This window comes from Dama dama, chromosome 16, assembly GCF_033118175.1.
Source record: "Dama dama isolate Ldn47 chromosome 16, ASM3311817v1, whole genome shotgun sequence".
In the NCBI taxonomy this organism is placed as follows: domain Eukaryota; kingdom Metazoa; phylum Chordata; class Mammalia; order Artiodactyla; family Cervidae; genus Dama; species Dama dama.
In genome coordinates, this window is record NC_083696.1 from 38,065,210 (window position 1) to 38,085,845 (window position 20,636).

The 20,636-nt window shown below is 39.0% G+C and overlaps 1 protein-coding gene across 2 annotated transcripts in view; it reads right to left on the reverse strand.

Moving 5' to 3' along the window:
• Positions 1-1,469: 1,469 nt before the first annotated feature.
• CDCA2 (cell division cycle associated 2) overlaps positions 1,470-20,636 on the reverse strand; it is a 46,888-nt gene continuing 27,721 nt past the window's right edge. The window contains exons 12-15 of one of the 2 annotated variants that reach the window (XM_061163861.1): positions 19,595-19,683; positions 18,615-18,752; positions 9,429-9,603; positions 1,470-6,794 (exon numbers count right to left, since the gene is read on the reverse strand). In XM_061163861.1, the coding sequence (XP_061019844.1) occupies positions 5,590-6,794; positions 9,429-9,603; positions 18,615-18,752; positions 19,595-19,683 (1,607 nt within the window). In that variant the 3' untranslated portion in view covers positions 1,470-5,589. The remainder of the gene's footprint in view (positions 6,795-9,428; positions 9,604-18,614; positions 18,753-19,594; positions 19,684-20,636) is intronic. The other variant, XM_061163860.1, reaches the window with a different exon arrangement.

Sequence of the window (20,636 nt, forward strand, 5' to 3'; positions counted from 1 at the left end):
ATCAGGTGGCCAAAGTATTGGAGTTTCAGCTTCAGTATCAGTCCTTCCAATGAGTATTCAGGACTGATTTCTTTTAGGACGGACTGGTTGGATCCCCTTGCAGTCCAAGGGACTCTCAAGAGCCTTCTCCAACACCACAGTTCAAAAGCATCAATTCTTGGGTTCTCAGCTTTCTTTATAGTCCAACTCTCACATCCATACACGACCACTGGAAAAATCATAGCCTTGACTAGATGGACCTTTGTCGGCAAAGTAATGTCTCTGCTTCTTAATATGCCATCTTGGTTTGTCATAGCTTTTCTTGCAAGGAGCGTCTTTTAATTTCATGATTGCAGTCACCATGACTGTAGCCCTCAGTCAACAAGAGTCCAAATACTGCCCTCACTTCCCTCTTAATGAAAACTGAGCACCTTGAAGGCAGTGGTCACACTTAGAAATTAATGCCTGGCACATGTATTACTCAATCTACAATCTTCTTACCTGGGATGTGCAGGGAAATTTTCCCACGTTAAGAAATAATTCTCAAATGCTAAGGCTGCTTTCCAAGTAAGGATAGTGACTTTTTTTTTTTTTGTAATACTAAACCAAGCTATAATACAAATCTTAATATATGAGAATTGAATCAGACTTATTTTTAGCAAACTTAACTCTTAACCTTTATTCAACTCATTTCATTTTCTTACTGATAATATACAGTGGTCAAGAACAGAATTCTTTCTCAATGACTAAATCTTAGTGTCTCAGAGTGACAATTTAAAAATCAAGAACTGTAGCAAACTTTTTTACATGAGAAGATTAGGCCACAAGGAAGTTGGTTCCTTTCCCTTATTTCTGATAGCTTAGTATTACTTTTTGCCTTAAATGATAATGCATGTCTGGGTGTAATTATAGGCTCCACATTGAATTGTTTGGTCAGCCTTTTGCTTCCACAGGTTTTCCTCCTTCACAAAAAGAACTTCAAATGAAAACCATGACAAAGATTCACAGTAAAGGGGAAAACAAGGTTTCTTACAGTAATTAAGATGGTGAATGTTGGTTTAAGAATAGACACATAGATCAATGGAAAAGAATCAAGTCCAGAAAAAGACCTACACATATAAGGTCAACAGATTTCAACAGAGGTGCCACTGTAATTCAATAAGGAATGCAAAATCTTTTCAACAAATGGTGCTGAATGGCTTCCATTAAAAAGAAAACAAAACCCTCTTCTCACAGACTATACAAAAGTCATCGTAAAGTGGATCTGATACCTGAGAACTAAAACAATACAATTTCTAGAAGAAAACCTAGGAGAAAATCTTTGTACCCTTGAATTAGTCAAAGATTTCTTAGTATACAAAAGCATGTTTCATTCAAGGAAAAAAAAAAAAAAGAATAAGTTAGATTACATCAAAATGCTTTTGATATGTCTTTTCAAAAAATACTCTAAGAAAATTTAAAAAGTTTAAAAAAACAAGCTACAGGCTGGGGGAAAAATATTTGCAAGATAGATACATAATAAAGGATTGTATCCAAATATAGGCAGAACCCTTTCAATTAAAAAAAAAAGGCAATAAGGAAAAAAGAAAATGTAGGCAAGACATTTAAATGGAAGCTTCAATAAGGAGGATATAAGAATGCAAATAAGCACAGGGAATAAAATATGTTCAATATTATTAGTCATTAAAGAAATATACAAAAAAAAAAAGAAATATACACAGTGGGATACCACTGCATACCTACTAGAATGCCTACAAGCACTAAGGCTGACACCACGTGGTGATGAAAATGTGGAGAAACCGAACTATGTGTGGCAGGTGAGGATGCAAACGATGCCACTGCTGTGGAAAAACTTGGCAGTTTCTTAAAAACACCCCAGCTGTATGTCCCAGGAATCCCACTTTTAGGTATTTAACCAAGAGAAATGAAAACATGTTTCTATAAAAAAGATCCATATGTGAATGTTTATAGCAGCTTTATTTGCAGAAGCCAAAATATAGAAACAAACCAAATATCCATCAGTGGGTGAATGGATAAACTGTGGTATATCCATAAAATGGATTACTACAGGGCAATAAACAAGAAATCAACTACTTATCACATACAACATGGGTAAATCCCAAATGCATTATGCTTAGTTTAAAAAGGCAGACACAACAGGATACAGATTGCATGATCCCATTTATATGACATTCTGGAAAAGGCAAGACTGTAAGGATAGAAATCAGATGAGTGACTGTGAGGGGCTGGGGTTAGGGGAGAGGGGATTGGCTGCGACCGGCAGGAGGAAATGTTTTGCAGGGTGATGACTATGTTCTGTTACTTGACTGTGGCAGTGGTTACATGACTGTGTGAATTTGCCAAACTTCAAACTGGTACACTTAAAAATGGGAAACTGTACTGTAGGTGAATTACACCTCAATAAACCTGACTTTAAAAAGTAAATGGAAAACAGAAGCTCTTTCGATATAAAGCACAAATCAGGCATTATTATTTCCTTCTTGGTATGCCAGGTCTAAGTCTCACATTCAATTAATTCTATAGCTTAAGTCAGGGGAGTGGGGAGGGGGCAGTCAGAAAAAAATGGAAGCAATGTGGCATGAAGTGATGGGGGAAGAATATGGTGGACAGAAAGAAGGTGAAATCTTTATAAAGGAACTTTGCTAGGTATGATCTAGAGAAATGAACTTAATAACCATTTAATTTTAATTTCAAAGAATTTATCTTACATTTCCAAACAAGCCTAGTGTGGCATAATTTTCAGTAACACAAAACTGGAGACAGCTAGCGTCCATTATTAAGGAGATGGTGAACTCTGTTATAGAGATCTAATTATCTCACTCTAGACAGGGGTTAAAAAGATGAGGTAGCACCAGGACTCTCCATAATATCATGGGGATATTCACGGTATTTTGTTGAATAAAATTTTTAAATTGTAAAATGGAATACAGAGTGATCCCATCAGAAAACAACGAAACCCAATTATCCTCCAGTTAAAAACAAAACAAAACAAAAACAACTTTTAAGTGCCTCAAAGTAAACTTTTTTTCTTACTGAAAAGTTTCAGGAAATAAATTTTTTCCACTTTTTAAATTAAAAAAAAACAAAGCAAAACAGCAAAACCTATGTTTACATAGCCAAAGGGTCTGGAAGAGGTTTGCCCCCTGTTAATGGTGTTGACACCTAGAAAGGTGGGGGGAAAAAGCTGTGTGTAGGCATGCCTGCATCAGGTGGGTAGAAGAAAGGTTTCATTTTGCACAGTTCTCTTTTTTCAATAGACACATACGACCTTTGTGATAAAAAGGAGTGAAAACAAACGGGAAGCACCCATAGCAACTGCAGAGCACTGCCCTGGTTTAAGGCGGTGCAACCCAGGATGACTTCAGATGTCATGCTGCCATCTTCTGGAACAAGTGGGAATCAATGGAGGCAGATACGGTGGAAACGTTTCTAAGGCAAAATGTCAAGGGTTACTGCAGTAAAAAAGATCAGGCCAGTTCTTGATTCAACCATTAATGAAAAGAAACAGTTAAAAAGAAGCAAGCATGAGAAAATACAGAAATCATTAACTTTTCACAAATTTATGATATAAATGAGACAGTGGATAAAATTACCTCCACGTGGTTATGCTTTCTCAAGACTTCTTTTTTTTTTTAGGAAAAGAGTCTATTTGTTATTTTACAGATAGCAACAAAAAATTTAGAATGAAATATTTTAAACTTGTAAAGTGTTAATCTGTTTAACTGCAGATGCTAGGAAAAGAGAACAATTTTACATTTGAAAAACCAAGCCAAAAAAATTCACAATGGAAAACAAACAAAAAAAAACACAGACCAAAATATGTTCTTAATCCTCATTAGCACTTTTTTGGAAATAAAGCATGTCAAATTCTAAAAATCCAAGTACAACTGAGATCATATAAAGTAAAAAAGGAAGAAAATAACAGTAATTTTAGCTTCTATGTTGAATAAACAACAAAAAATTTTTAAAACTCTCTACTATTGTATGTTTCTGAAAGTTTTTTTCCCCTTTTCTTTTTAAATGACCCAAACCAAAAAGTTTCGTTCTTTTTTTTTACTTTCGGTTTTTTCCAGTGGTAGAGATTTGTCAACCAAACCGAACTATAAATGGGGTGGGGGGTGGGGAAAAGAAGTCCATAAATAATTTACCTGTAAAGATAAAAGAATTTCTGAAACAATCCACCCTTTAGCAGGAGAAATTGGGGATCACTTCGAGTGTTAATGTAAAATACATTAGTCTTTAGCAGCAGGAGTCCCAGACCTATTGGTGCCAAGGAGGTAACAAATAGTCTCTATCTGAGGAGGGGGAAATGGGCGCCCAGCAGGAGCTTTCTTCCCTGTTGTGTTATTTATAGAGAGCCCTATTTGTTAACATGTTTCTGTGATCACTGGGAGAGGGAGAGCTTAATGATTTAAAGGATTTCAAAAACAATTGTTTAATGATACAATGATTTATGCACATTCACAGATTACAGATATGTAGCGACTTAGATTTTCAAACTGCTGTCGCCAAGTGACAGGATGTATCGCTGAAACTTAGCTGGAAAAAACAAGTGCTAGCACTTGGTATTGTGAAATAGAAAGTTAGCAAGGCTGGAAAATGCCATGGTAAGAAAGAAATCAGCAGCCTACCACTAGGTTTCAAGCAAACCAATTTTCTAGGGGCCTTCAAGTGAGTTTCTTTCTGGATTTTTTTTTTTTTTTTAAATGGAGAACCATAAATTAAATCCTAAATTACCTGTGACTAATTTGAATAACATGGGAGATGAGTCCTCCACTAGACTGCTTATATTTTCACCAAAAACCAAGCTCCCATTTCCTACCTGATAAAGCACACAAGAGTCTTGTTTGAAGGTTAAAATGCTTTCACATTAGTTATTTCTAAATTATAGATTCATTTCATAGTGACAGATTTGCAATATTCTTATTGAAAGAGTTTTTCAAAATCCCATGATTAAGATTTGCTTTTAATCTAATTGCTAAAAGTTTTATTTGAGATGAAGTAAATGATTAAAGCTTCTCTTAACTTTAACCCCAAACAAGTTTTATCATTTCCATCTTTCCTAGTTGTTTTGGGGGGCAATATTTCAAGACAAAATATACCCCACCTCAGGTCGCTTTAAGTTCTCAACCTTATATAACCTTCAACTTTCAGAAAGTTACAGTCATTGTATTGTTAAAAAAAAATCAAACCAAAACAAACTCTTCATCCAGATAAAACAAGTCAGTTCTAAAAGACGCTTTTTCACAACAGAAACTCTAAAGCTTCAGTGGTAAATATGTGCCACGATGAAATAAAACTCAAGAGATAAGTTGTTAGGTCTGAAACCAATCCCTTTTAACAGAATACCAACAAAACATTTCTCCTTTGAGGGGAGGACATATTTAATACAATGCTTTAGGTTTGAAGGATGAAGAAATTCACTTATTTCTCCTTAAATGTAGGTTCAACTCAAAATGATTTTATTTGAAACTTTTAAAACATTGAGGTTGAACAAAATGGGAACTGGATGAAAGAATCTTTCAGGCTTGAACGGTGGGTTACGTTCTTTCCTGCCAAATTGTTCTGCTGGCAGTGTCAGTGACTGCTTTAGTTCTCTGATAGGTCTGATTCTCTCAAAGTCCCTTGGAGGGTGTTCTCTCCCTTCTGGCTGAGAAAGGATCTTCTTTTGTAGCCTCTTGCCTGGGTGGTGCTTTTAGGACTGACAAGTGCAGAGACACAGAAGCTTCTCCTCCTCCTCTTCCCTGGTAAACGGGCAGCAGGAGCAGCGGTAAAGCCCTCACCATTCTCACCTGATGTGGAGGCGGGCGTGCAAGGATCCTGCCTGGAGGACCCAGGCTCCAAGCCTCTGCCGTCAAGAGTACCTATTGTCCTCCTCTTGGTTCTCCGGGAAGCGCAGGAGGCGGGAGGCGGTGGAGGTGAAACCCACACGAGCCCTCCTGCGCTTTCCAAACTTTTCTGCAGCCTCAAGCTGCGTCTTACTTTGGTTTGGCCCTTTGTTCTCTGAAGGCTTTGCTCAATGCAATCAGATAAGTCTTCACACAGTTGGGAATTTTCTAAACTAACCTCTACTGAGCTGCTCATGCTGTAGGAAGGTTGGAGGCTGCTGGTTTTTTCCAAATGTAAACCCAGCCCATCAGAACCACCCACAGAGTGTCCTCTGTATTTTCTCTCTCTGTCACTCACACTACTGCAACTTGCTGTGGAGTTTGGACCCAAACCCTCACCTTGACTTTGACTTACTCTTCTCCCGTCAGTTAAGACCTCTTCTGAACAATCACATTGTTTTTGTGAATTGGGTGTGAGACGCTCAGTCTGTAGTTTGTCTTCTGGAATGATTGAGAAGCCACTCTGTTTTCCACATTTGATGCTCATATCTTCTGAGATTTTAAAGAGGTTTTCCACATTTTGACCAGCAGCAGAAAATTCTTGGGACTGCAGGGGAAAATCGGGTTTTGGATTACCGGATACGATGGGGGTTACAGTCACCAAAGTACAAGAAATATGGCTGTTTTCACACTCAGTCCCGGATTTTAGTTCGTTTTCACTTTCCAATGTAATTGCTTTTGGGATATTTTCATTTTCATCCATTTCTATAGAATTTATATTTGCATCTTGCTCAAAAGTAGCATTACTAAAAGATGAGGAACTTTCCATGTCAGAGCTGCAGGACTCAGATGCATCGTCTTTATTAAAGCCTTGAATCACCTGCCAATCTTCTGGGTCCTGAGACAAAAGATTTTCTCTCTTCGGAAGCATCACTTCTTCAAATTTACCATTTGAGTTGAAATCATCTAAGGGCATGTAAATAAGGTTAAACTGAATTAAAAAGCAACAATGGAAACAAAGTTTCACAAATCAAAACAGGTGCCAAATTGTATCAGTCTGCATTTCAAGCTTTCAAAAAGTCACAAGACCTACAAATACAACCCTATGCTTGCCCCCCCCACCCCCATCTGTCAGCAGCCTGTCTTGCTCAGTTCTTCCTCAACCTACAGGTTAAAAAAATATGTACTTAATGCATGAATTAATAAAGCACACAACCCAAGACCAGGGAAATGAGAACCGTATCTGAAATGGTTTCCTCTATTCTAATGTGCTCCCCATACTACAAGGTCAGTTAGCGTGAGGCAGACACAGTTTCCATTTCCCGAAAAATGAATTACTGAAAACGGGCAACACTGTGCTTTGGAAACTTTCCTCTCCGTGTTCCCCCTTGAAATAGAAGAGAAAAAATATGGAATTCTGGGGGCATTTGAGGACTTCATTAAAAGGGTACTTCTGGAGACACTCGGGTCTTATGTCCTGTGTTAAAAAATTAACATGAACTGCACCATACCCTGAAATACACGCCTGTTGGTTTCCATTCTCTAGAACTCTCTCCCATTGCATGTCCATCTCTGACTATAACTCGCCCTCCAAGGAGACATGTCATCTGGAGCCTGCCGCGTGTTTCTGGCACCTGGCGTTACGTCACAGGTGAAAAACACATCATCGGGCTTTTCAGGTTGCAGAATACAGCCTAAGTGAAGGCCTTGTGAGCTCTCAATCGCAGCACCACGAGAAGTCATCTCTCTGGTTATTGCAGATAATAACGTTTTTAATTGGTCGGTCAAATGTGTATAAAAAATGTTTCAAACAAAATTGAAACTGAGAGATAAAAACATAAGCTAAGCCCCAAACCTACAAAATAATCGGTCAGTTTGAAAAGGTATTTATACATCCCTGATTTGGGTACTTACAATCATGTCATGGAAAGCTAGAGATAACCTAGGACAGAAGCCCCTTGGTGCCAACCAACCCATATGTCAACTGGGCTCTTTAAACAACTTTAAAACATTGATATTTGTGAATTTTTCATGAGATTAACATACTAGAAAAGGAAGGCAGGGGAGAAGGATGGAGGGAAGAAGAGAGACAGAGGGATGGAGAGATGGCTTTAGACCCTCAGAGCAGATGAAACCTACAGATTAAAAAAATGCTTCAGGTATTTTTGAAAAGAAATTCTCTAATAGGATGCATGATGGAAGATATGCACTAACAGTCACTGTTCAAATGCCTTTAGAACAACCCCTACGAGGAACTGGGGATATAATGAAAATATGTCTTAGTTTCCAGTCTCATGGGAAGGAAAACTTGCAGGGGAAGGTGGTGGACAGATCATTATAAACCAGGTGGTAAAGGTATAATGTGAACAAAGAGTTTTCCTGGGAACGCAGCCAGCCTGGCTAAGTCCTACAGGCTAAGTAGCACTGGGCTCAGTTGCTAAGTTGTGTCCGAGACTTTGTGGCCCAGTGGACTGTAGCCCGCCAGACTCCTCTGTCCATGGAATTATCCAGGCAAGAATACTGGAGTGGGTTGCCATTTCCTCCTTCAGGGGATCTTCCCGACTCAGGGATTGAACCCATATCTCCTGTGTCTCCATCCCGCTGTCCCCTGCATTAGGAGGCAGATTCTTTACCCCTAGCGCTACCTGGGAAGCAGACACCAAGAGTCCATAATGACATGTACCATATTCACCCCTGAATCTATGACGGATCCTTTACAGTATGTTGCAAATGGAATGAAGGCTATAAAAATTTGATGATTGACAAAGGAAGCTATTTTAAAACTGGTTCCATACAAAATTCACGCACCAAATGAACTCATTTTCAATTTTCAGGATGATTTAGTTGATTTAAACTCAAGCATTAACCAACCAGATGTAACCCCAATCCAATTTTTATCTAATCAGGGTATCAACAGACTTAATCTTCCTTTTCAACAAAATTTTCCAAGTAATCAAGTTCGATTTATAAATGCTGTTTCCAGAAGATGTTTAGCAGTTCCAACTCTACTGAAGTTTTTTCAGGGCAAGTTTTTTTTTTTTTTTTTTGGTTTTAATTTTTATTTTTAATTCATAGAAGATACACCTATTACTGAGCCATCACCTTGTTGACTTTCAGCAATGGAATACACCACCAAACAGAATTCATTTTGCTTTACCAAAATGCTTTAAAAAGCAAAGACAGGGCAAAAGGAAATTCTTTCCCCTAAAATTATATGCAATATACTGTGTCTGAGTTTCTCTGGGGAGAGGGGGTATCCAGCAGAGTCTGAAAAGGGTCTAGGTGATCTGAAAGTTAAAGAACTACTGCTTTTTAAAAAAACAACAGCAACAAAAACACGCTTTTTTGGCCACACCTTGTAGCATGTGGGGGATCTTAGTTCCCGAATCAGGGATCAAACTCATTGGAAGCTTGGAGTCTTAGCCACTGAACCGCCAGGGAAGTTGCCCACTGCTGCTTAAAATTCTTGTGGGAAAAGGAGGGAAAGTTGCTATTTTAAATTTATGTATTCTGGACACAATGAAGAGAAAAGGGGAAGAAAAGAGAGTGAAATGGCAACAAAGAGGGAGAAGAGATACAGTGGTGACAAAGAACAGCTACCTGGGTACATCCTCCGAACGAGGCTCCCAACCAACGGCGTCTCAGAGACCTCGGGCAGCTCAGGGATAGGGCTCAAGAGCGGCTTCTTAGAGGCAATGTCTCTTTCTCCATATAAAGACTTCTGGACACCACTTCTTTTTCCCTTTCCTTTCTTCTTTCTGCAACTTTTTAAAACCTGAGAAAATGTATTAGAACACCGTCACTGAGAAAGATGAAGCACCATGTACCCTTCTGACCCTCAAGTTAAATTTTTACAGAAAAACTTAAGACTAGTTATTCCATTTAAAACTTGAGAAACTTGAGTTAGGGTGACGGGGCTAGGTAGTTTACAGGTGTCAACTAAAATAAAAAGTTGAACTCAATTTATGAATTGTAGAGTCACAGTCTGTATTTCCACAAAGCATGTGCTGAAATAAGTTCTGGATAAGTGAAAAACAGGTGAGGTGCTGTAGAACTGGACAGACTGAAGACAAGAGGAATTATAACTAGGATGGGGTTAGGATGACTCAGGATTAACCTAGAATGAGTTCTCTATTGGAAACTATGGGACACTTGTTTTCTGTTCCGAGATGTGGATGAAGAAACAACAGGTGTGTACATAAAATTTGAAGATAATACAAAGCTGCTTCAAACAAGAGATGATCTAATCAAGATTAAAATGACTAGGTCAAAGTAAGATGGAATTCAATAAGCATAAGCAGAAGACGAGGGGAAAAGGTTTGGTAATAACTGATGGAAAACATGTGGGTTTCTATAAAAATTAAAACTGCTTTAATACTACCTGGAATGCAGTGTTCAATTCTGACTGCCTATCAGTAACTGAGCACCAATGCTCTATTGTTTAAAAAAGTTGCATATGGATGTTCCAGCAATGCCTTCTAGGCACACAGCTCATAAAAATATAAAAACAACAAATAAATAAGTTTCACATGGAGAAGACTTGAGGGGAACTCAAATACTATATTGAAATAATACAGTATTATTAGATAGGTTGTTACGAGCAAAAGAATGAAATATATTCAATGTGATAATACTGGAAAGAACCAGATTTTAGGTCAACATAAGGAACACATTGCTAACAGTTAAGAGCTTCTGGAAAATGGCATCCATTCAAATATTTATGGAGAAACTGCTTTGTGCAGGTAATAATTTGCTAGGTATGAGATGTAAAAACAAATCTTTAGGGAACTCTTGGTTTAATGGCAAGTAATTGTAATACATACAGACCAGGAAAGACTCTACATAGACTGAGAGGATGGAGACCTGGCCGATAGGAGGTTTTCAAGACAGGGTCCACAGGAAGTGGAATGTCTAAGCCAAACTTGAAACAAGTGAGAATTGTTTCGGTTGATGATGGGAGTGCAAAGAAGGGCTTTTCAAGCGAATGCAGAGGGAGCAGATCCAAGCGAGGCAGCACAGAGCAGAAGGAGCTGTTCGTGGTCCACTGGCCCACAAAGACTGGCAGAAGAGGCCAACGAGGCCAGCAAGGTCCTGCAATGCAATGAATATACCCCCAAAGCAATGAGGGCTCACCACAGGGTGATTTAGAGAGTGGAAACATCTGAGTCTGCATTTAAGAGAGCATTTGGGTGACAGCAAAGAAACGAATGGCGTGGAAGAGTGGAAGACATTTAAGAGTACAGAAATGGCACAGAACTTTAAGTTCCTTGAGATTTCTATAGATATCCTATAAAAACAAAACAAGAAAAAAACAGTCCATGAAAAAATAATTTTAGAACTATAAAAGATAAATGGTCCTCTTGGTGATTTATAGTATACACTGAACACTAAATTCTCTGAGAAGTACTCAGTATAAATAACCTCTATATACATTAGAAAAATGCTGGGTTAAATATTTTTCCATGAAACTTTTTTTATTTTTTTTCAGGGAACATCTGTTGATTTCCAAGGAACAGTTGGGAAAATAATAGTTTGGTCAATGGAAATGGAAACCAAGAGAAAAATCTTTACTTGGGCTCCATAGCTAAGTTGCAAGAGAGAAATATTTGGCTTTGTGCCAGCTGTCTTCAGTTCAAAGCCTGACTCTGACACTTCACTCACTGCTTTGTAATCTTAGGCAAGTTACCTTACCTCTCTATAACTTAGTCTTCTCATCTGCAAAATGGGAACCACAAAAGCACATACCACAGAAAGCTGTGGTGAGCATCATATCGATATATGTGAAATGGTTTAAAGTATGGCTTGATTCACAGGAAAGGCTATGTGTTAGTTATTCTTTTTCTTCTTACCACTTTGAATACTGATAGGGGAGGAAGTATTCTTAACATTAAATTATGCTCTTAGTGTTATTACTGTGTGACCTCGGCCCTACTACATTGGTTAGTATACTATGATCAATGTCATCAGGGCAGTTTCTGATTCGTGACTCAGGTAAATCCCCTTTTAACAGGATTCTGGAAATCTTTGTTTATATAAACTGTCTCCAACATCTGCAACAGTGCCTGGAACTTAGTGGCTTCTCAAGAAACATAAATGAACTAATGATTGAATGAGAAAGGAGAAGTACAGTTAAACATAAAATTTGCCAAACATGAGGAAAGACTAGTATTGTTTTTTCACCGTCATGGACCAAGAGAAGGACACCACTCAAAAAGAAAAAAATAAAGATGCACTAACACAACATTGTAAAACTACTAAACTCCAATAAAAATTAATTAAAAAGAAAGAAAGAAAGCCTGTGGTCTGTCATGAAAACATATCTAGCAATGCTTATCTTACCCACAAGAAGGTTTTGTCTATAAAGGTTAGAATTTTATCAATACCTGAATTTATTCCATTACAAAAAGCCTTCCTTAGACTAATAAACAAGGGATGTGAGTGCATGCGTACTCAGTTGGGTCCAACTCTGAGACCCTATGGACTGTAGCCCGCCAGGCTCCTCTGTCCATGCGATTTTCCAGGCAATAATACTGGAGTGGGTTGCCATTTCCCACTCCAGAGGATCTTCCCAACCCAGGGATCAAACCCGCATCTCCTATATGTCTTGCATTGGCAAGCAGATTATTAACCACTGAGCCACCTGGGAAGATAAGCAATTGGAATCCTCAGGAAGCCATGTGATCTAGAAATGATGAGACTAGTTTAGGAGTTGGAGACAAAGGACAACTGAAGATATTATGCTTAACAGGATTCTATTTACTCCCCAATCATCATTATTTCTTCTCACACAGGGAACGAGGTCATGCAACAGAAGTAAATGCTTACTTCTTGTATTATTTGTACAATTAAATTAAATTGTTTTTAGAGTAACTTTAAAATTATTTAAAAATAATTCAGGTACATAGCAACACATCAAACTGAACAAGAAAGCTTCCGGTGAAAAGCAAACATTTTTCTGTCCCTGCCATTTACTTATTTATTGGCTCATTTTAAGTTCCTATAGCTGGCTCCATCTCTCTAAATAAGGGGCTCAGATTGCTGTATTTTTAACATTTAATAACATAAAGTTTCAAACACTCAAAAAGAAGAGAGAATAGGACCTTGAATCCCATGTTCCCAACAGCTAACTCCTCTAATTACTAACACAGAAATCATGATTTATTTATAACCCCCTTTGCTCAGATTATTTTAAAGCAAATCCCAGACATGACATCATCTCATCTGAAAATCCTACAATATCTCTAAGAGATAAGGGCTTCTTTTATTCCCCCCACACACAAACAAACAAAAAAGAAACATTCTATTACCTGGCATTGTATTTTATTGCTCATTTTTTTCCTCTTGTACAATGAACTTTTATTTATTTTTCCCAGCTTTGAGATGTAACAGACGTATAACATTATGTAGGTTTAAGGAACACACATAAGTATATATATTGTGAAATGATTACCTTTTTCTGAAATGACAAATACTAGTCAGCAATAAATGGAACTATTGATATACACAGCCCTGGACAAATCTCCAGAGAATGATGCTGAGTGAAAAAGCCAGTCCCAAAAGGTTACCTAAAGTGTGATTCCATCAATATTAATGACAAAATGAAAGGAATGGAGGACAGACTGGTCCTTAACCCTCCAGGACTGGCTGCCAGGGTTTAAGGTGGGGGAGACAATGGGAAGAGGATAGAGCTACAAGCCAGAAGAGATCTCTGCAGCAATGGAAACGTCCTGCATCTTGACTATATTTTGTTATCTTACTACTGTGATACTGTACAACTGTTTTGCAAAATGTCACCATGGAGGGAGCTGGGCAAAAGGTAGCTGGGATCTTTGTAGTTTTTCTGAGAGCAGCATGCATCTTGAAAATGATCTCAACATAAAAACTTAGGTGCAAAAAAACCCAGAGATAGCAGTTTTCCCTGATATTTCCTCCGAGTTCCACTTTCTCCAAGTGGCCCTTAATTGTCTTTTTACAACTGCTCAAATCAGGATTGAACAAGGTCTCCACACATGTTATTTGGTTGAGATTTCCTTTGCTCTGTGGCTTATACCCCTGCCATTTATGTGGTGAATGTCCTTGAGGCATATTATCCTGTAGTGGCCACCAAGCTCTGGGTTTGGGTGACTGTACTCAAGTATGTCTTTGTAGTCGTCTATCTCCTGATACTTCCTATCAACTAGATATTAGATCCAGGCTTAACTAGATACAGCTTTGATCTTTTTAGGAAAAAGCATCTCATGGAAGGTTGTAAATGCCCGCATTGCACCAGCAGGCCCACATTCTCTCCCTGTGTGCACTGCAAATGACCAGTGGTCTCAGGTGCCCATGACCTCTGGCTCCCCCATTAGCTTCTTCCTAACATTCAACAGCTTTCATGAACATATCTTTTTGATTAGTGACAACTATCCCAAAGAGCTTTCCCTTATAAACTATTTGTCTACCTGACTGTGTTAGTCACTCAGTCATGTCTGACTCTTTGCGACCATGGGATTCTCCTGGCAAGAATACTGGAGTGGGTTGCCATTCCCTTCTCCAGGGGATCTTCCAGATGCAGGGATCGAACCTAGGTCTCCTGTACCGCAGGCAGATTCTTTACCATTTGAGCCACCAGGGAAGCCAGCAAAGGTAAAATAAAAGGGCCCAATATTAAAGTAACTGAATGCTAAAATATTAGAAATCATACAAATGATAGTTCACTATCACAAAGGCCTAGTGGGGAGATGGAGAAAATATTTCCAATTAAGTGACTGAAGCAATTTGTGTATTTTCTTCTTAAAAGTCTTTATCCGTCCTGAAACATAGCTTAAATTTTATCTTCTAGCTATCCAAAATGAAAAAACCCGAAAATACGAACTGATGTCCTAGACAGCTTCTAAGGTGACCTTTAAATTTTGTGATTAGTTTTTCATTATGGGAAATTAAGTGTTTTTTCCTATTTGATGTTTCTGTTTCAAACCATTGCAATCAATCTCTCTGATGGTCACAGTGTCCTACCTTTGGTCAACAGAGGACCCTTCGAAATGATTGTGTGTCCTTTAACACGGCCCCAGAAGTTTCTCAGGCATCCTTGCATGCACATTGCTCCAGATCTGGGCTCATTTTCTGCATTTGCTGCTGTAAATCTGAAAGTGGTCATTTCACTAAGGTAATATCAATCCCTTTCAGTTGAGATGGTAGACATGGCAATCTAGGTAGAAAGGAGGCTCAGTGCTTCTACAATTTATCAACAGAAAGAGCTAGAGAATTGTTTTAAATGGTAAAAGCATGTGTTCATGATATTTTAAATTCAAATTTAGTCTAACAAGGTTTTGAATTTGATTTTAAAGTTTATCTTATTTCCAGTGAAGAGTCTGGATTCCTATTGTTGTTCAGTCACTCAGTCGTGTCTGACTCTTTGTGTCCCCATGAACTTCAGCACGCCAGGCCTCCCTGTCCTTCACCATCTCCTTGAGTCTGCTCAGACTCATGTCCATTTGAGTTAGTGATGCCATCCAATCATCTCATCCTCTGTTGTCCCCTTCTCTTCCTGCCTTCAGTCTTTCCCAGCATCAGGGTCTCTTCGAATGAGTCAGCTCTTGGCATCAGGTGGTCAAAGTATTGGAGCTTCAGCATCAGTCCTTCCAATGAGTATTCAGGACTGATTTCCTTTAGGATTGTCTGGTTTCATCTCCTTGCAGTCCAAGGGACTCTAAAGAGTCTTCTCCAACATCACAGTTCAAAAGCATCAATTCTTCGGTGCTTAGCCTTCTTTATGGTCCAACTCTCATATCCATACATGACTACTGGAAAAACCACAGCTTTGACTAGATGGACCTTTATTGGTAAAGTAATGTCTCTGCTTTTTAATATGCTGTCTAGGTTTGTCATAGCTTTTCTTCCAAGGAGCAAGCATCTTAATTTCATGGCTTCAGTAACCATCTGCAGTGATTTTGGAGCCCAAGAAAATAAAGTCTGTCACTATTTCTATTGTTTCCCCATCTATTTGCTCTGGATTCTTAATGACAGTTTTAAAAAAAGACATGCATACACAAATTCCTTCTTATTTGCTTCATTGCAGAGTAAATTCTTCTATCAGTGAGTGTTACTGTTTAAGTTTTTCTGCAGTTATTTTTGTTCCTGGGGCAGCAAAGGATGAGATGGTTAGTCAGCATCACCTGACTCAATGGACATGAATGTGAACAAACTCTGGGAGAGAGTGAAGAACAGGGAAGCCTGGCAAGCTGCAGTCCATGGGGTCGCAAAGAGTCGGATATACTTGGCAACTAAACAACAAAATCAAGGTACATCCCATTTGGAGTTTTCACACTTCTGATCCTGAAAAAAATTTATGAGGTTAAGCCACTAACTTGATATACAATTACATCAATTTGTTTCATTTTGTTTACAACTTGTAAAAATTGAACTATAATTGTTTCATAATCATGCAGAACATGTACAGTTAAAAGTAAAAAACATTCAAGGAAATCTAGCCTTTTCCTTTCTGTTCCCTCCTCTGCCTCTTCTCCCTACAGGTTAACCAGGTTTTATTAGTTTCTGATCTATTCTGTTTTCTCGTTGTTATTCATCATATACACACACACATTTTTTTTTTTTTAATGTTCCCTAACTTTCTCAGATAAAAGGCATGGTTTTTGCCAAATATGGTTTGCCGTATTAGCCACCATAACAAAATACTGCAGACTGGGTGGCTTGTTGCTGTTTAGTCACTAAGTTGTGTCCGACTCTTTGTGACCCCACGGAATATAGCCCACCAGGCTCTCCTAACTCCTGCATTGGCAGGTGGATTCTTAACCACTGAGCAACCCAGGAAGGTAAAAAATACACTTTTCCTTACACCCTACCGTTGGTTGAGATCACACTTATTAAAGTTCCCTTTCTGTTGTTTTTAAAAATTTTATTTTTGGCTGCGCTGGGTCTTTGTTGCTGCACATGGGTTTTCTCTAGTTGCAGTGAGTGGAGGCTACTCTCTGGTTGCAATGAGTGGGCTTCTAACTGTGGTGGCTTCTCTTGTTACAGAGCATGGGTCTTGAGTCCTTGAGCTTCAGTAGTTGTGGTGCGTGGGCTTAGCTGCCCCCAGACATGTGGAATCTCCCTGGATCAGGGATGGAACCTGTGTCCCCTGCTTGACAGGCGAATTCTTAACCACTGGACCACTAGGGAATTCCATAAAGTTTGCTTTCTATTTGCTCCAAGACTCCTACATACAGACTTTTCTTTGGGATGGTACAGAATGACCTTTTTTTCTTATATGGCACAACTTTCATTTGCTCAATCACAGGCCTTTTTCTTCTTCCCTTCAGAGACACCCCCCCACTCCCACCCCCAGAGCACTCTTCTCTTGTTCAGATTTGGGTTGATTGCTCTTCCAGGCTGATTGAACAGCTATGATCTGAGATTTCTGTTCTCTGGCATTATTATTAGATCCACTGTGTCCTGAATTCTCAAGCTTACTTCCTCATTTTGCTAAAGTATTTCCTCCAGTAACATTAAAAAACTAAACTTCCAGAGTCTAAACGGATGAATTTAGTTATGGAAATGTTGGTTTTTGAAGTGTTGGCAGGGTAGTTTAAGGAAAGATGCCTAGTAGGTAGCTGAACCTATATTTACAGACAGGAAACATATGAGCGCTATCAACTGTGTTGCACATGAAACCACCCAGGAAATAAGCTGTTTCAAAGGTCAGAGAGTAAAACAGAACTCTGGGTAACATAAACATTTAGGAATGGGTGGAAGGACACAAACCTTTAATAGAGACCATAGAGGAGAGATTTCAATTTTGTCAAATGCTGCGGGACCAGCCAGTAGGAACAAGATCTCAAAAGATGCATTGGATTTTAGTCACTAGGTTACAACTTAGTAACCTAAATACTGGAAAAATAATGGAAAAATTATTAACATAATAACATCTGACACAGTGACTCCGCAGTGGTCCGTGAGGCTCTCTAGCAGCAATGTTGGATGGCAGAGGGGACAGTGGTGGCATTAACCCAGGAAGGAAGCAGAATGAAAGGGATGAAGACCTGAGATTATAGACAAGTGTGTTGAAAACAGCTTACACAGCTTAGGATGCATGAGGAAACACAGGAAATGAAATCATAGGGATTCTGAAAGCCTAAGAGTAAACGTAACACTAGAGGAGGTATGAGTTAGATGGCTTGAGAATGCGGGATGGAGAGGAGGCTGGGGGTGGAGGGGGGCACATACAAAAGTCTTGGGTACCAACAAGCTGTGGATGTGACAGGGGAGGGTCCAGTCACGGAAGTGTGGAGCACCAGGACCTGGCTTAGTGCTGGATCCGCCTTCCACCAAGAAACAGTGATGTCATGCACCGGCACAGGCCTCCAGGAGTGGAGGAAGACAGAGCTAGTTTCTGAATTCTTCCTTCAATATGGAAAGTCATCCATCAACCCACTGGCAGCAGCCAAGTCAAACAAGTGACAGATGGCACCCTCATCCCTGAGAAATTCCCTCAGAGGATTCCCATAAGAGGGTGAAGTGAGACTAGACCAGATTCAAAGGTAAGAATCAATTCCACATTTGAGTTGGTGATTCCCAGCACTGGGTGTACACAACCCAACCCAATGAAGACAATGCAAAAATGGCTTTTGGGTAATGCACAATTGAGTATATAATCTCCTACGGCCCCTTCTATTCTATGATAGCTTGATTTTTAATACTCTCGGTCCAATGTTGACTAGAAAAAAATCTGTTTCCGTGTTTTCCTAACCAAACCACAAACAAATGGACTATGTCTACTCTTCATTACATCTTTAAACACACACTCACCCGATTCTTTTGAGGAAGGACTCTGTCTGCACGCTTGCTTTCTTGAGACTTCCTCCTATTAGTTTTCTTTTCTTTACAAGGCTGAGCTTCTGCATTGAGTAAGTTGCTAACACTCTCTTCCGAAAAACTGATCAACTTCTAGAAAGAAGATTGAAAGCAGAGCTACTGTAAAACACAGGCAGTTACATTTCCATTTCACATGTCTTTTCCTTCCCCTGTGGATTCTACCATCTTACATCCCATTTCTGCAGAAGTTACAAGTTAAAACAGCACTATTAATAGTGTTAACATGCAGAAGTTAATACAACACGGTAAATCAACTGGACCTCAATAAAATTTAAAAAAATAAAAAAGAATCATTGTCTCAGGCACCTACTCAACACCTGTAATTTAGTATTAGTACCTAACTGCTGATGGGTTATGAGGGGGGGAAATCATGAACTGTTAGATTATCTAAGTTTGACTTCTGCGTTTATCATCCAACAACATGAGCAAAAAATAGTATGCTATATGTTTATGCAGTATGGTGCGATAGACAAAAATCCAAGTTCGACTGATTTAATAAAATCACAGAAGACATGCATTCAATGGGAGTCATGCTCACACTGAAAACAGTGGAATGCAGTTTAGGAAAAGTTATACCATTTTCTGACCGTTAATTACATGCTACTCTTCTCCGCTCTGCACTTTGATGCAATTTATAATAAAACCACGGAGATCCCAAAGAAGCTTTCTAAACAGATGACCTTCCACATGAACACACACTCTGAAATCATCTTGTTTTAATGTATTTTTCTTCTAACAGAATTGAGATCACATCAGAAAAACAGCATCACCCTGGGTTACATGGTAGGTAGGATAAGGTATTAGCTCTTAAAACATCGATTAAACTAAGATTTAACCAATAAGTCATTTGATCATGAAAACAGAAAAAAAAAAGCTATTGCAAGATTTAGAAACAAACAAACCTAAGCACTTACCCTTCTTCTGCCAGAGGTCCGCGTTGCTCTACCGACTCTGAAGGAGGCTATGTTCTCCTGGTCACTTGAAGAGGCAGAGGTATCAGTGCCTGATGAGCAAGATACAGCAAAATTAGGGAAGCTCACAAAAACTTTTAGATCAGCTGCCTTTAGGAAACACTGGATACGCTTGAATACTAATTTTGCTTTTAGTATCCTAGAGTCACTAAGTCGTATCTGACTCTATGCGACCCCATGGACTGTAGCCTGCCCGGCCCCTCTGTCCATGGGATTTTCCCAGGCTAGAATGCAGGAGTGGGTAGCCATTTCCTTCTCCCCGGATCTTCCCGACCCAGGGATTGAACATGCATCTCCTGCATTGCAGGCAGATTCTTTACCGCTAAACTACTGGGGAAGCCCATATCTGAACATAAATATTAATTACCATGAGAAATAAATTTTGAGATTCAAAAAAATTTTAAAACGTTAAAGTACTTTCACAAAGTCCAAAAAATTGAAATGTGATCACTTCTGATGGTATAAAGAGAACACAGTGAAGCATGTCAAAGAGCATAAGCTCCTGAAGATGCCAGACTATGCTTCCAACTTAGTTCTATTAGTAATTTCACATTCCACATATTGGATTCTGTGCTAATGAGATCAGTTTGTGTCCGAGAGCCAACAAGATATGTTGGTGACCCATTAAAGGATATCCACTATGGGAGAGACATGAATAACTGTCCCCACCCTACCCGCTCTGCCCATGATATTTGCCGGCCAAGCCCTGGTTTGTGCGTCTCCTCAGAAAAGCAGAGAGAGATCTTCGTTGCCTTGTCATGATCATAAAAAAAGCCAGAGACCTTGGAAGATATGTGTGCACAAAATGCCATGTTGATGAATAATTTTGTATATTTACAAATGATGCTTACAATCCTTATCCTTTCAACTGTGCAACCTGATAAGGAGTTCACTGTGAATCCTTAAGAGTGGAGAGAACAACTCTTCTGCTTGCAGTGACTTGAAAAAATGGGGCTAACCCACTGAAGGAAGTTAAATGCGGGTG